Source organism: Periplaneta americana, chromosome 3, assembly GCF_040183065.1.
Source record: "Periplaneta americana isolate PAMFEO1 chromosome 3, P.americana_PAMFEO1_priV1, whole genome shotgun sequence".
Taxonomy (NCBI): domain Eukaryota; kingdom Metazoa; phylum Arthropoda; class Insecta; order Blattodea; family Blattidae; genus Periplaneta; species Periplaneta americana.
This window is the reverse complement of record NC_091119.1, coordinates 26,230,392-26,247,782: the sequence shown is the minus strand read 5'-3', so window position 1 is coordinate 26,247,782 and position 17,391 is coordinate 26,230,392. Positions and strand designations below refer to the sequence as shown.

The 17,391-nt window shown below is 33.6% G+C and overlaps 2 protein-coding genes across 5 annotated transcripts in view; one reads left to right on the top strand and one right to left on the bottom strand.

Moving 5' to 3' along the window:
• LOC138695868 (metabotropic glutamate receptor 1-like) overlaps positions 1-17,391 on the top strand; it is a 1,249,477-nt gene that overhangs the window by 1,108,035 nt on the left and 124,051 nt on the right. The gene's annotated exons all lie outside the window — the stretch shown is intronic.
• LOC138695708 (uncharacterized) overlaps positions 9,402-17,391 on the bottom strand; it is a 22,048-nt gene continuing 14,058 nt past the window's right edge. Inside the window, exons 3-4 of the mRNA XM_069819823.1 lie at positions 16,036-16,217; positions 9,402-11,028 (exon numbers count right to left, since the gene is read on the bottom strand). Of these exons, the coding sequence (XP_069675924.1) occupies positions 9,761-11,028; positions 16,036-16,217 (1,450 nt within the window). The 3' untranslated portion in view covers positions 9,402-9,760. The remainder of the gene's footprint in view (positions 11,029-16,035; positions 16,218-17,391) is intronic.

Below are 17,391 nucleotides of genomic sequence, written 5' to 3'. Positions count from 1 at the left end.
GTGAAGCGAGGAACTAGGTAAATAGGTGTGGAATTATTTAAAATCTGATACAGCAAATAGAGTGAATGAACTGAACGTCTCTCCCGTAAACGAAGCCAAGATATTTGAAAGAAATACTCGGAGACATGATCATAGCGACGGCTGTTAAAAATAAAACGAACACAAGCATTATGAACACGCTGAAGCCTCAATGACAATTCAACACTGAGATCACTATACAAAACGTCGCAGTAGTCAAAGTAAGGCATCACCAGGGTCTGTATCAAGATCTGTTTCAGTTTAGAAGGAAATACGGATAAGGTAAGAAATTTCATTAAATATCAGTAGGCCTACTGGGAGAAAAAGTGAAAGGTAGTGTGATACGCAATTCGTTTGAATTTTATTTTTTTTTTCTTCTGTCTTTTATGAAGGACCACAAGGGCAGAACTCGAGGACCACAGGTGGTCCGCGGACCATAGTTTGAGAAACGCTGACGTAGAACATTATGTAAACAAGAGATGTTTTTCTGTCTTGTCGATTTGAAACAACGTGAAACAATTCATGCATACGTGTAGGCAATGGATTGGGATCTTCGCGGCAGCCTTCGAAACTTTTCGACCTTTTTTATGTAAACTCGAAGTAGTTGGATGTATTTTGAGGGATGTTGAGCTCTCGCAGCTCACGGTCCAGTAAACTGAAGGCGAGACGACACGCCGAACTGGTCTTCAATACTCCGTTCCGTTACGCATGATGAGATCCAGACAAAATCGCGTCTCAGGGGTCAAGCTGCGAGAAAACTCCAGACAGAACCAACCAACTGAAAACGTTCATCATACTTCAATATCAAACAATATTGTTTTGAAATAATCCGGTGAAACAAATTCAAAGACATTGAATGTAATTTGCTTCAATTATATTTGTTACTTGTTCCATTTATCCCAAAAGATTCTCCAGTAGCTGAGTGCTGTAACATGGGTTTGTCCACCGCTGTTAGCATGCCTGACTGTAAAACGAGCGGGCCCGGGTTCAAATCTTGGTTAGGACAAGTTACTTGGTTGAGCTTTTTTCCGGGATTTTCCCTCAACCCATTAAGAGAAAATGTTGGGTATTTTCGGCGCTGGACCTTAATAATATTCATTTATACTGGCCAAGTTAAGGGAAGACTCCACTGAAAATTATTAAAATTTTTCCAAATTTTTTTTAGCTATTTCACTTATTCAGAATTTATATTTTCATACCGCAAATGGATTTAGCTCAATTCTGATTACAAATACTCGTATGTTTACACTTTTTAAATTAAGGCTGGAAGGGGGCGTGAAATTTAAAGAGCTGTCAAAATTGTTTTTCCTCGAAGAATTCTTTTTTAAAATTTCTAATTACAAATCTAGTAACTTTTTGTTGGCTCCCTGAAGTTACTAGATGAATGTAGCGGAGAAGAATATTAATTTACATAAATATTCATTTTATTTTCAAATCTATTTTTCTGTGTTCATTTTTGTTGATTCTACACCAACTTTCTTATGCCAAATATTAATCAATCTGGATGAAAGTTTTATTGCAAGTATTTATGAGGTAGCTGCATGTTTCTATGCATTTATTTTGTGAGAAATGCTGCTAGTTTATTTTATTAATATTTTTCTTAAATAAACCAGCAGCATTTCTCACAAAATAAATGCATAGAAACATTCACCTAATTTGAAATTTCTTCATTTAATTTTGTTTTTGACATATATTTATTAAAGTTTCCGTTTATGGCAAAGTGTATGAAAATACATTTCGGATATGAGCTTTTAATACATAGAAGCAGTACGAGGGCAGCATTAGAATTCCTGTATTAATTTCGTAGCACTTAGTTACTATTTTACGTAATAATTGAAATATATCATCGAAGGGGAACGAATCTTGAGTAACATTAATGATATCTGTTACAAACAAGTTACCCAATTCCGCCGTTCCGCGGAGCTACAGCAATTAAACTAAATTCCCATGAGAACCGAGGAGCGGAGCAATCTGAGAGGAGTGCGAGGGTGTAATTAGTTTCAAAGAACATGCTGCAAAAACTTAATGAACGACTTGTATTCTGGACTTGTACAAATGAAGAAGCTACGATCGCGTTCCTATTTTCTAGTCGAGTAATACACGCCAATCAACTACTTCAAGACGTTTTCTTTTCACTAACTGCTCTATTTCTTTTGCTGCAACTAGTAGCTGCTTGATAAACGAATGAAAGAATAATTTAATTAGACGGAAAACTGGTAGAAATTAAGTGCAATACACTTGTCATTCCCACTATTTACAATAGGTCAGAATATGAAAATTGTGGTAGGCCTACTAACGATATATTTTATTTATTATTATAGGACTTGTTACAGTATTGTAGTTCCCTCAAACAAACAAAATATAACACTATGTGATATGCTGGTAGGGTATTTCAATATAGTATATAACCACAGTCTAGTATACAGGATGTTTAAAAAATACGGGGCATAATTTCAGGTATGTATTTCCCACATGTAGACAATCAAAATAGTTCATTACAACATGTGTCCGGAAATGCTTCATTTCCTAGTTATGGCCTTCACTACATTGAAATTCACTGGAACGCTTTTCCTTCCGCAGATCGTTGTAATTACAGAAGATGTTCAAAATGTCCACCTCCTGCTTGAATACAGACCTCACATCGATGTCTAATTGACCTGCGAAGACGATCCCAAACTCTAGGAGTATTGCGTATGTCCTCAGAACATGCCACAATTCGATTCCGAAGGGATTCCAAAGCAGGCACCGGAGACGAATAAACCAATGATTTTAAATGGCCCCACAAGTAGAAATCGAGAGGTTTCAGGTGAGCGTGGAGGCCAAGCAACTGGGCCACCTCTACCTATCCATCGATCAGGAAACCTTCGATCCAAGTACGCCTACACAACACTGAATATAACCTTCACCTCGGAATGAACTGTCAGAGTGCCCTCTTAATGTCTCCTTTGACGGCAACGACCTGCGGAAAGAAAAACGTTCCGGTGAATTTCAATGTTGTGAAGGCCATAACTCGGAAATAAAGCATTTCCGGACACATGTTGTAATGAACTATTTTGATTGTCTACATGTGGGAAATACATACCTGAAATTATGCCCCATATTTTTTAAACATCCTGTATACAGTCACGAAGCTTGAGTTGTGAAGGTGCTAGGAACAATAGACTGTGCCGGTACTATATCGCATTCAATTCAATTCAATTTATTTGGCCATTAGACATACAGTTTTAGGCTTCGTCAGAATACATTGAAAAAACACATAAATACATTTAAAAAACACTAATAACAGAAACAGTAAAATTTAAGTAATACAATGAAAACATAAAATAATTTGAAACTTTTAAATTGAAGAAAACTAACTAAATTGCAATTAAACGTATTTATTAAAATACAATTTCATACAAATTTGTGTTGAAAAACTCAGCAACAGAATAAAAAGGATTATTTAATAACCAATTGTAAAATCTAGTTTTGAAGCTATTGATTGGTAATTTATAATATTGACTTGGAAGCTTATTATATAATTTTATCCCCATAATTAAAAGGTTTGTGTTGCTCTTGTGTAATCTACAATATGGAATATTAATTTGTTCACTATTTATAATTTCATGATCATGTATATTGGCCACTAATGAGTAATTGTCGATATTTTGTCGAGTGTAAAGTACTAGATCATATATATATATACAAATTTATGATTGTTAAAATCCGTGATTGTCTGAAAAGTGGCCGACAATGTTCCAGATAGTTTGATTTACGTAAAATCCTAAACGTCTTCTTTTGTAAAATCAACACGCTTCCAATTTCGGTTCCATTTCCCTAGAAAATTAGGGCATATCGAATTATCGACTGAAAGAAAGAAAAGTAGGCACATCTTAAATAATTTTGAGAAACTGAAGTAGTTAATTTCTTTACCAAATATAAAACTCTTGATAGCTTTGTGCATATGTATTCGATGTGCGTATCCCATTTTAAACTGGAGTCTATAAAAAGTCCCAGAAATTTTGTGTAGTTAAGTCTGGTGTCCTTATTTATTAGATAGTTTAGGCTGAAAGTTAAGTTGATGGTTTTTTCTTGAGTAAGCAAGAAACCATTAGATTCAAACCATAAAGCCATCTGTGATAGAGTGTCGTTGTTGAGAGCATGTAATTGATTTAGAGCAGAGGAAGAACATAGGAAAGTAGTGTCATCTGCATACATAATTGTTATTGCTTTAATGAATTCTGGAAGGTCATTTATTGGTATTAAAAATAATAGAGGACCAATTATTGAGCCTTGAGGAACCCCATAATGTGTAGTGGTGAGACTTGACTAATTTTCACCATTGTCTGTAATGAGGCGATAGAAGCGATCCTAGTGGTTAGCAACTATCTATGATGCATATTTACTACATATTGAGCTTCGTAACTGTATATACTAGACTGTGATATTACGATGCAAGGTTGGAAAGTGCTTTTTATAAAATCGAGGAAAAAGTTTAAAAAACGAGCAGCGAGTTTTTCAATTTCCGAGATTTTGTAATGCACTTCACAAACGTGGATTGTACAACATTTTTTGCACGATCATATTTTAAACATTGCAAATACAATATATTTTGCATTGAAAATTTAGAGCAATATTATTCCAAAGCATTCGCAAAAGATACTGTAATAGTAACTAAGTAACAGTAAGTGAATTGTAATGGGTCATTTTAGTATAGTTTTATGTTTTGAAGAATATTTTCCCTAGTAACAAGTTTCTATGTGGGAAATCTAGCTTTCAAGGCCTGACAACATTACCTGTAAATATAGCAAAAACACGATCGTGCAAAAATAAATGACATCACTGCGTTAACATTATAAATTTTGGTCTTACGTTACCTGATTCAATAGTTCCGATGTTGTTTGCATCATTCTCTGAGTCCTAGTGAGTGCCAGCGCTTGTTTCTTGATGTGGTGGGTTCTTTTCGTAATTGTGTCGAAAAGGGAGTGTGTTCTGAAATTCAATTGAGTGTTGAGGATGTGTTGTTTGTTTGTGTTTTATGTGTGTCTAAATTTAGTACATTTTCACTTTTGCAGTGTTTCAGAATAATATATAGTATGTATATACTACAGTATATTTAGTGGAATGAAAATGATTGTTGCATGAAAATCCACGCTGTGTATTCTTGTTATTAAAAATCCCCTGATTTTGCTGCTACCCACTCAGACAGTATGTCGGAGAAGTTGCCGAATATTTAAGGCGATCATACGCTGTTTCAGTAATAATTTTGTAAAGATATTCATTAATTCCAATTTTTCTTTGTTTTTCATTTATTCTACGTTGTATATACACTTCATTAGTATTATAAGGAGAAAATATTATAATGTCGTAGAACAGGGGTCGGCAGTACGTCAACATAGGTGACGTCATATGAAACGCAGCCCGCATTGCAAGACGAGAGGTAGTAAAAAGCAGTAGGCTGGGGGAAGGAGAAGATTGAATCTCGCTCGTATAGTCTGGAAATAAGTAACCGAACTATAATATGATGTCTTAGCATCCTTTTGACGGATTTAAAATTACTCATCAGTTAATTCCGATGTTTTAATTAGTGAAGTGAAATCTGGTTTTACATCATATAGTACAATTTGTAATTACTCAAATGAATGTTGGTCAATCGGGAGCGTGCTTTACATTTAACGTGTTTCATTTTTTAAAGAAATTGCTCACATATAAATGTCGAGTCGAACATTGAAATAAACCAAGCACAAAATTACCTAAGGAGTAGATGCAAATTTTTTAATAACATTGAAATAAACCTAGCACAAAATGACCTAAGAAGTATAGATATTTTGATTTGTAGTGAATTTTGCGGGAAATTTTTTAATAACATTGAAATAAACCTAGCACAAAATGACCTAAGGAGTGGATATTTTGAATTGTAGTGAATTTTGCGGAAAATTTTTTAATAACATTGAAATAAATCTAGCACAAAATGACCTAAGGAGTAGGTATTTTGAATTGTGAATTTTGCCGGATATTTTTTAATAACATTGAATAAACCTAGCACAAAATGACCTAAGGAGTAGATATTTTGATTTGTAGTGAATTTTGCGGGAAATTTTTTAATAACATTGAATTAAACCTAGCACAAAATGACCTAAGGAGTAGATATTTTGAATTGTAGTGAATTTTGCGGGAAATTTTTTAATAACATTGAAATAAACCTAGCACAAAATGACCTAAGGAGTAGATATTTTGATTTGTAGTGAATTTTGCGGGAAGTTTTTTAATAACATTGAAATAAACCTAGCACAAAATGACCTAAGGAGTGGATATTTTGAATTGTAGTGAATTTTGCGGGAATTTTTTTAATTACATTGAAATAAATCTAGCACAAAATGACCTAAGGAGTAGGTATTTTGAATTGTGAATTTTGCCGGAAATTTTTTAATAACATTGAAATAAACCTAGCACAAAATGACCTAAGGAGGGGATATTTTGAATTGTAGTGAATTTTGCGGGAAATTTTTTAATAACTTTGAAATAAATCTAGCACAAAATGACCTAAGGAGTAGGTATTTTGAATTGTAGTGAATTTTGCGGGAAATTGTTTAATAACATTGAAATAAACCTAGCACAAAATGAACTAAGGAGTAGATATTTTGATTTGTAGTGAATTTTGCGGGAAATTTTTTAATAACATTGAATTAAAACTAGCACAAAATGACCTAAGGAGAAGATACTTTGAATTGTAGTAAATTTTGCGGAAAATTGTTTAATAATATTGAAATAAACCTAGCACAAAATGACCTAAGGAGTGGATATTTTGAATTGTAGTGAATTTTACGGAAAATTTAATAACATTGAAATAAATCTAGCACAAAATGACCTAAGGAGTGGATATTTTGAATTGTAGTGAATTTTGCGGGAATTTTTTTAATTACATTGAAATAAACCTAGCACAAAATGACCTAAGGAGTAGATACTTTGATTTGTAGTGAATTTTGCGGGAACTTTTTAAATAACATTGAATTAAACCTAGCACAAAATGACCTAAGGAGTAGATATTTTGAATTGTAGTGAATTTTGCGGAAAATTGTTTAACAACATTGAAATAAACCTAGCACAAAATGACCTAAGGAGTGGATATTTTGAATTGTAGTGAATTTTGCGGGAAATTTTTTAATAACATTGAATTAAACCTAGCACAAAATGACCTAAGGAGTAGATATTTTGAATTGTAGTGAATTTTGCGGGAAATTTTTAATAACATTGAAATAAACCTAGCACAAAATGACCTAAGGAGTAGATATTTTGATTTGTAGTGAATTTTTCGGGAAATTTTTTAATAACATTGAAATAAACCTAGCACAAAATGACCTAAGGAGTGGATACTTTGAATTGTAGTGAATTTTGCGGGAAATTTTTTAATAACATTGAAATAAATCTAGCACAAAATGACCTAAGGAGTAGGTATATTGAATTGTAGTGAATTTTGCGGGAAATTTTTTAATAACATTGAAATAAACCTAGCACAAAATGACCTAAGGAGTAGATATTTTGATTTGTAGTGAATTTTGCGGAAAATTTTTTAATAACATTGAATTAAACCTAGCACAAAATGACCTAAGGAGTAATATTTTGAATTGTAGTGAATTTTTGCGGAAAATTGTTTAATAACATTGAAATAAACCTAGCACAAAATGACCTAAGTAGTGGATATTTTCAATTGTAGTGAATTTTGCAGGAATTTTTAATAACATTGAAATAAACCTAGCACAAACTGACCTAAGGAGTGGATATTTTGAATTGTAGTGAATTTTGCGGGAAATTTTTTAATAACATTGAAATAAACCTAGCACAAAATGATCTAAGGAGTAAATATCTTGAATTGTAGTGAATTTTGCGGGAAATTTTTTAATCTGAGAAATTTTTCCTATTTAGGATTCTTTGCAAAGTTTCAAAGTTTTATAAAATCAGACACTCATATTCGGCAACGCTTTTTACTTAATCAGCATTAATACAATGGCAAAATATACGTGACAATGTAATTTTGTATAATGCCTCTTTATGTTGGTAATATGAAACCTTTAAGTAAAATAACTATTGAAGCTTTCCTGGCGAGTGATAATTCGAAACGTTCTCGGGCTTCCAGCCAGGTAACGAGTTGGGGATCCCTCGACGTTTCGAGGATGTTCATCTTCCTCGTCTTCAGGGTTAACTAGTAATTAGGGGGATATATTGCTCCTTATTTATAGTGCTGGGGAGGAGTAGTCAGCCGAGGAGCTAGGAGCTGATTAGCGGATGGAAAACGGAGAGCCAATCAGCGACTAGGTGATGATTGGAAAGGAAAACAGAGGCAGATGATGTTTATGAAATTATAATTGCTTTCTGAATCAGCATTATGTTAACTTACAAGGCAATCCTAAATGACACATCATTCTTTATGTGCGTTGGTTACAGTACAATTTTTTTATTGGTGACAGCTCTTATCGCTTGTGGTGAGAGAGCAAACTGCAGTTCCACAGATAGACAATTCCTAGAAATAGTTGCCAGCTGTCACATCTAAGCAACTGCATTGGACATTCGTGTGATGATTAACCTGAAATGGGACTTGTGTCGAAAATTATATGAAAACATAATTTTATGTGAATATTTGGAAATATGTACTTACATTAAAGTTAACTTCGGTTATAGTGAACCTCTTCGGACCAGCATATTTCGTTCACTATATCCGAAGTGTCTGTGTTTATATTACTGACTTTGCTATACATACAGTATTAATGTCCGTTTGGGTCAGACCACATTCAATATCAGTACTAATGTTCGCATTATCTTCCAACTTAAACACTTTACGCTTCGACATCCTGATGTTCACAGTTCGAAATTTGAATCTAATCTGACCATGTAGGTAGCAGGCACTGACCGATTTCGCACCTTTTCCCACTACAGGTATGCTACTGTGTACTCGGCCTTGGAATTTCCCTGGGTTCACTTTTACAAAGATGCGGGAAGAAGGGTTGAGGATCATTATACTGCAATCCTTCTTGTATTTACACTTTGGTCATCACTCTACTCCCGTTTACAAAAGGAAACACTTTCTTTTCCTATTCTTCTAATAACCTGCTTTAAAAGAATCAGAATTAATCCTCCCTTTAACCCTCACTGCGTACACTATTTCCTTTAACATATTTCAAACTGCCCAAGAAGCTGAATGAATCCTTTGTCTTTCAGTGCACTTAAGAAGTAGAAGGTTTGAGATTTTGTTCTGAACATATTCTTGGAAGTTTATAGGACAAAGAGTTTCTTAAATTACCATTTTGGCCATTTTAAGATTACATTTTCATGGGAAAGTTCCAGTTTTAGGTTCACCATAACCGAAGTGAGGGTTCACTATAAACGGAAATATTAATGTGCTTTTTTAATATATGCAGATCAGGACCAACGATTTAGGTTCACTATGAAATAAAATTTAAAATATATGCTCAGGTGAACTAGTACGAGACTTAAAACACAATTACGAGTTTCTATTATTCTATAAATAAAATATTTATTTACCTAAGATTCTAGCTCCAATTATTATCATTAACATTATTATTATTATTATTATTATTATTATTATTATTATTATTATCATTACTGTTATTATTATAGTGACTAGGATTTAAGGGTTTATCTTTTCTCAAAATGGATAAAAAAACTACATAGAGCGTCATGATAATGATAAGAATTATGGTGAAGCTCATTATTATTATTATTATTATTATTATCATCATCATCATTATTAAAGTACTCCTTTCTTCTCAAAATGTAGAAGAACTTTTCGTAGAGATTGTTGATAAGCTGGATCTGAATACGCCGTTTCCCTTTCGTCAATCTCGTCAGCCATTTTTACAGACTTTGTGTGCACCACTTTATCTGGCTCGACCAGGACCGCACTAATTATAGTGCAGGCCGCGTACAAGCCATACATAGCTTTGTCTTCCATCTCCCTCCTCAGTTTTTCTAGAGGAAACACGTGAGCATCACAGTCCAGAGCGCTGAGAGTCAAGCACAGATCCTCGTGGTACTCCTGCACGAGATGATCCATGTGATGAAGTCGGACATCCTCGCAGGTGCTTGCGTAGAAGAAGGACAGCAAGTCTAACACTGGAGACGCGAAACGACTAGCTTGGAAATCCACAAACTTCATATCAACAATCTCTCCTGTGTTCGAATCATACTTAAACATCATGTTGTTTATCCAGCAGTCTCCATGATTCAGTACACGAAACGAGTCTTCCTTCGAACCCATAACTTTAATTATAAAATCCACTGCTCTTTCAGAAAACCGCCGAAGTTTATCTTCAAATCGTTTCAAGTCCCTGGACTTTGCAACAACACGTGCTTGAGCAATTAATCTTGAACATGCATGTTGTTCTAGAACTTCTCTGCTCTCTTCTACATATAAAATTTCTTTGAGATTCTCCATACTTTCTGGATGGCGGTAGTAAAGCGCCAGTGATGCTGCGTGGAAAGTAGCTAAAGACTTGAGAGCAACTCTGCAGTGTTTAAGATCTAGAAGACCATCACGTCTATTCACCATCTTGTAACCCGATGCATTTAAATCTTCCATAATCAAGACATCTTTCTCAGAACATTGGAATGAACGAGGCCACGGAAGTTTCTGAGTTAGGGTCTCCAAGAAAGTAGACAAGGCAGGCAATGTAACATTATACATGTGAATTTCTCGTGAGAAAACACCCCTTTCAAGAAGAAACTTGATCACTTTTGGCATTGATGCTGACTGAGGAACACTCTTTATAATGAACGAAAGAGTTTCGTGTTGTAAGCTGTCGTCCTTGGTATACACCAGCTTCAGTCTGTGGATGAGACTTACGTAGTTCTCACCCTCCGGAAGAGCGCGTTCGATAACATGACCAACTATAGACACTGCAGTGCTTCTTTCTTCTTGAAATGCCAAACTTTGCAATAAATCTGTATTCAGTAACGAGGTGACACTACTGGGAATGTTGTCTCGTTCACCTTCCTCCATTTCTTGTAAACAGCATCAAACTGTAAATATAAACAGAAACACTTACCAACAAAATCAACATAACTTTTTTTGTCAGGGGAGTTAAAATCATTTATTATCAGTCGTGTTTTACTATGCATTTAAATAAACGAATAGGGCAGGCATGTCAATTGATGCCCACAGGAGCAAGCGCGCGCTTTAGAGCCCAGGAGAGCCTGAGCGCTTTAAAGCGGAAAGCAAAGAGACAGACGAAAGAGGTGGTATATGCCGCTTGGTCGAGCTATATTCAGGGATGGCCAGCACTGATTCAATAGATAAAGGTAAGAGAAGTTATTAAAATTGTATACATGTTAATTTTTAGATTTGCCTGAGAAGTATAAGTGCATTATAAGAATGTAAATTTTAATTTTAATGCTCATTTTTCACAAGTTTGATTTTTTATTCAAAAGAAATATTTTCTCAAGTTTTCGTATAGAAAAGTGAAATTTTCAGGTATAAGCCCATTTATTTAGTAGCCTTACAGAATGTTTTCGTAAATCTAATATACCGTATATACGTATTACTGAAGATAGTGTATTGAAAATTTTGAAAATATTCGCATGGAAATTGTTTGTAAGGAAATGAAACTACTGTTACATCATAAGCAAAAGATACGTGCCCATGTGTTGTAAAAATGTCAGCTCTATAGCTTTAGCAGATTTCGAGAAAATAATTTAATATTCTCATGATACGAAGTTGCTCACAAATATCACCTTAAAAGCATAATGCGATAAGAGTTTTGTTATGTAGGCCTAATATTAGTTACACTTAAAACAGATACAGTACCTAGGTAACTTTGCTTTGTACTGTAATATTGTTTTGATTAGTTTATTGATTACTTTTGTAAGGCTAAACATACCATCAATATAAATTCCAACTTATCATGTCATACTCAATCTCATTCTTTGGAATATCACTTTCTTTATGAATGATGTGTTTCATCCACTTAATACAGTATGATATTATACTACTATGGAATTTAAGTGAATATTCCTTCTTAACTCTCTATTATGTTATTAAGATTTAAAACACAAGTGCAATATTAAGAAATCAGTGTTAGTACTTTTGTTTTGCAGACAATATAGATAATATTAAACAGAAAGAAGCCGTATAAAAATAACGACATAAAATTCCACGTTCCGTTTGAAGTTTGTGCACCACTGTTTTCTTAATCCAACAGGCTGCTTATTCATATACACAACCCTTCCTCTTTCCATACTCAGCGCTTGCTGCCCGCGCACGACGTCAAGGTCAGAAAAATGCGCTTGCATTGACATCACTGGAATATGGTAAAGGTTATCAATACTGTGATAGTTCTTTTTGAGAATTTATTACAATTTTACTGAGCGAGAGAAGGACTGGTTTTGTGCAGAAACGTGTCCACGAACAATGCCTTACTACGTTGACGCAAAAAACCGATCTTCCTCTTTTCAGTAAAATTGTAAAAAAAAAAATAATTTCTCAAAAAGAACTATCACAATATTACGAACCTTTAGCCTACATTTCTTCTATCAGTCAGGGATTTTTGTGAACTGATTTTCGAGTATACAGAAATAAATATTGTGCGGGCTAATTAATGTACACAGAATACAAATGAATGTAACTTCATAAGTCTCAGTTTTACCATAGATAAATCTATACAACATTTGTTGGAGATAAATATAGTAATACTATACCAGTGCTTCAGAAAGAAAAGTTATTTTTGTGTACAGAATGTTCTGAAGAAAAGTTACAGTATTTAGAGAGGATTTAATATGCATTACAACAAGAAATAAAGGTCCTATAACATGAGTACTAGATATTAGTTTCGTATCTGTTGAATAGGAGCATGTTTTGTTTCTTGCCAAAGAGCTCACAGCAGAAGATATGCTGCTCTCACAGTGATGGTAAACATTTCGTTCATTTCTCGGAAGATATTAATTTTTGGATCCATGTTACTGTTACGATAAAACATGGTCCGATTCAACAGATCGAAACTAACTTACCCGACTGGTATAGTAATAATTATTGTAGTGTAGAATCAGTTTACGTACAATAGTACGATTATGAACTCTAGCGTACTGTCATCTACTCAAGCATCCTCTTGATACAAACACAAACAAAGATATGCTGTCTGATTCACAGTGACAAGGGGCTGCATTCTGTTTCCTCAATTGTTTCTTGCCAAAGAGTTCACAGTATAGGAGATATGCTGCTTTTACAGTGATGGTAAATATTTGTTAATATCTCAGAAGATATTAATTTTAGGAATCATGTTTGTAGGACTTTCACTTCTTGTTTTGATGCGTACTATCTCGTCTCTAAATATTGGATCCTTTTTTTTAGAACACTCTGTATAGAATGTGACAAATTGTTTAAAATTACACCCTATATTATTTTCTTACACATTTGAAGTCTTCATTAATCCTTAAATTCACAAAGTACCCTATAGGATACAACAGGTTAATAGGCTATATTCTATAATTTTAATAGAACAATAGAAAAAATTTGGTAGGAAAATTAAATTTAGCCCAAATTTCACAATACTATCACAGTCTAGTAGACCTATATACAGTCACGAAGCTCATTACGTAGGAAATATGCATCCATAGATAGTTGCTAACCACTAGCATCGCTACTATCGCCTCATCAACTCAAGCTTCGTGGCTATATATTCCATCTCAAAAAGACCGAAATATAGAGAAAATTGGCCTTACAATTTCTAAATACAATGAAACTTTTTTTTGTACGTAGAGAACTCTGATACAATGCTTTGTGCAAAGTTTGAGGCATCAGAACTTCATAGTGTTTAAATTAAAAATATTTAAATTTATCGTATTTTCATAAAATTAGCAACTTTAAACTGTTGTAGCTCCGAAACTCTTTCACCCAATGATCAAAATCATGGTTTATTTTGATGCTGAGAAATTAAAGTTTATATTGACATATAAACAGATTTTCTTACTTTATATGGAAATGGAGAAATTTAGATTTTTCTTCATTAAGACGCCTTTGCTTAGGAAAAAATATTTTTAAAATATATAGTTAGATTCCGCATTGAAAGTACAAATAAACACATATTTTTACTGGTGCACCGTTGATAAGAAAGTATTGAAAATATCAAATAAAGAAAATAAATAGTACGCGCGTGAACTAACCAGCTGAATGTGAGACGGGAGCTAGCCGAGATAAGCAAGGCCAGGAGACAAACACGTGATGTTTCGTCTAGTAGCGCATAGCTGGGCTAGCTTTATCACAAATTTTTATAAACACAGGAGTAAAATGACGCCCAACGCTCGCTTATCTTCAGCTCTCGGCCAGTGCGTGCGGTACTGCGCCGTTCAAGTCCAGGCTTGCCATACCAGTAAGCAAACAATGCCGAATCCCTCTTAATAATGCAAGGTTTTTTCAAAATATTTTTTTACATTTTTACAAATGGTCAAAAAGCCTAAAAGTAAGTAAAATCAGATTATCTGTCTCTCTGTGTACAATAAAAATAAGGATTACTTTTTAACATAATCTACTAAATGTCAGCTTCAAAATAAGCTCTCGTTCAATGTTCTGCAATAAATGGTTCCAGAGTTCTGAGCGCTGAAAGAGGCTTGTTTTTTATAAAATACGCTAAATTTGTCGCTCAACAATACGAAAACCGTTTGACTTTCGATAGTATATTTTTGAAAATGTACTCTCCTCAGTACCTTGTAGAAATAGGGAAAAAATTAGAGTATAAAAAAATGCGATGTTTTTTACTGATCGATTTCATAATATGGAATAGCCCATATACTAGACTGTGATACTATAATATAGTATAACATACAAAATATGGACATTGCGATAGTTGTTTTCTTTACAGTCCGACACGGTTTAATAAACTAGAGTGAGAAATGAATATTATCAAGGATTCTTGTTGTCTTTGTCTTCTAGGCAGCCTTCACTTGGAGGAAGCTGAATAAAATTCAAAATATATACAGTATATATATATATATATATATATATATATATATATTATTTTTTTAAAATTTCATTATGTATTTTTTGAACATTAATTTAATTTTTTTATTCATTTGAATTGATTAGGATGCCGATACTTAAAATCCAAGATTTGGACGGCTATCATTTCGATATATATATATATATGGATTATTTTAAATATGTATTTAATTTATTTAAAATCCAAGATTTGGACGGCTATTGTATGGATTTTAAATATCGGCATCCTAATCAATTCAAATGAACAAAAAAAAGTAAATTAATGTTAAAAAAATACATAATGGAATTTAAAAAAAATAATATTCTGCGATAAGATGTGGTAGTATCAAAACGATAAAAATTTATTGAAAATAAATAATAAACATTGAATATTATAAAGATGATTAGAGATGGTGATTGATGTTCAATGAAGATTTTAAAATGGTTGATGCAATTGTCTGAAGAGTCTTTTCAGGAACCTTTAATTTTCTGAGGATCTCCAATGTAAATTTGGGAATTGTTCCTCGCGCACCAAGCATAAGTCCAATGACATTCTAATCTTGAATATTATATTTATGATGAGATCATCACAGCATGGAAGGTAAATAGCGCGTTTCTCTTCATGTACCTGCTTTGGTTGATCTTCATTAATTTCGAACCTTACAGTTGGGTCAAGAATGAGACCAGTTTTTCTTTATCTCGGTCAATTATTACGTCAGCACGCCACGTAGATCTTTCCGTAGAAAGACATTGAACTTCCTCATATACATCGTATTCACCATGTTCCCTTAATCTGTTAGCAGTTATTGAGTGGACTATGTTGTCTGTCAATTCGCAGTAATTCGTCCTGAGGGCAGAAACCTAGCACGTGAGGTAAAGTTTCATTCTCATTGCATCTCCCGCAATGGATATTGCTAAGGCTTCTACCGGGGAGAGATCTACTGCGATTAAATTGGTGCTCATTTTAATGGCCTCGGTCCATTGGCCAATAGACAGACCTTTCTTATTGCTAATCCGTGTTACCTTTTTCCAGTGAGAGTAGAATGTAATTCCTTTACCTTTCCCAGGTAAAGCGCTCCACTGATTATAAGAAGTGACACGACGTTGTTTACGGATGTTACGTGGATTAATGGTTCCAATATCGTTGACATTAATTGGTAAGTGGCGAAGGATGTCAGTAATTTCGGCTTGAAGGTTCCTAGTTTGATTAATATAAGGGTTGTCTTCTTTAACTAATAATCTGCAAACATTAAGATGTTGGAGAAAAGCTTCCCACTGTGCTTTAAAAATTTCAAATCCTCTCAAATTTCGAGGTGCATATAGCATTGCATCCGGTACATCTGTCGGTAAGCCAACATCTCTATTTCAATTAATCCATTTATATATTTGCCTTCAACAATTAACTTTCTTTTTTCTTTAATGTATCACATCACATTATATTGTACGTGTTTATTGTATTCAGGACCCTTGTGGTCACTCAAATTCTTTTATCTGATGTCTTTAATGAATAAATAAAAAACGAATAAGGGTAAAGCTTTATGTATAACTAGCCGTACCCGTGCGCTCCGCTGCACCCGTTACAAATAAATATAAAGTAATTACATAATTAAAATAGGACATTTGAGTCAGGGAACATTCGTGTTTGATAGAAGGTTAAATCGTTTATTATGTTACTTAATTTAAATTGTATTAAAAAAATTAAAATGCGATCACTTTGATCCAGGGACCGCTCATTTGGTCATAAAAATTATTTTAGGAAATACAGGAAACGAATGCCTGTCGAGTTTTCTGTGCATAAGAAGCTATTTTAATCTTACCTGTCCTCGATTCACTCAGAAGTTACTGTAATAACATTATAGCAATATGTCCATCTAGAGAAACTACACTTTCCAATGGTGAATTAATAATTAATTATACAAATCGATTAATTTAGCATCCGATATTACTTCATACAAACACAGAAACATTCTCTGTAGGCTATGTTTCATAGCTTTCGATTGTTGTTGTCCAAGGCCCCTTATAGACGAAGTCATTTGTTTTTTATTTCATTACACCGCCTTAGATTGCATTGTTATTGTAATTTTCAAACTCATTTATCTCATTAAATATCAGTCCTATCAAAATTTTTCATGGAATAAAGCTTATCGGAAATTATTTTTAAACAAACTTTTGTTATGTAATATTTTTTATGAAAATTAATAATAAGGGCGATATTTTGATTTATTTAATTCAAGCCCCCTTATAACCCCCCTTTTAAATAAAATATTTTCAATGCCATATAGCCTAAATTCTAAGTTACAACGAACTTAATTCATATTCCAATTTTCATATAAATCGGTTCAGCCATTATCGCGTGAAAAGGTAACAAACATCCAGACAGACAGACATACAAACAAAAATTTCAAGAAAGCGAT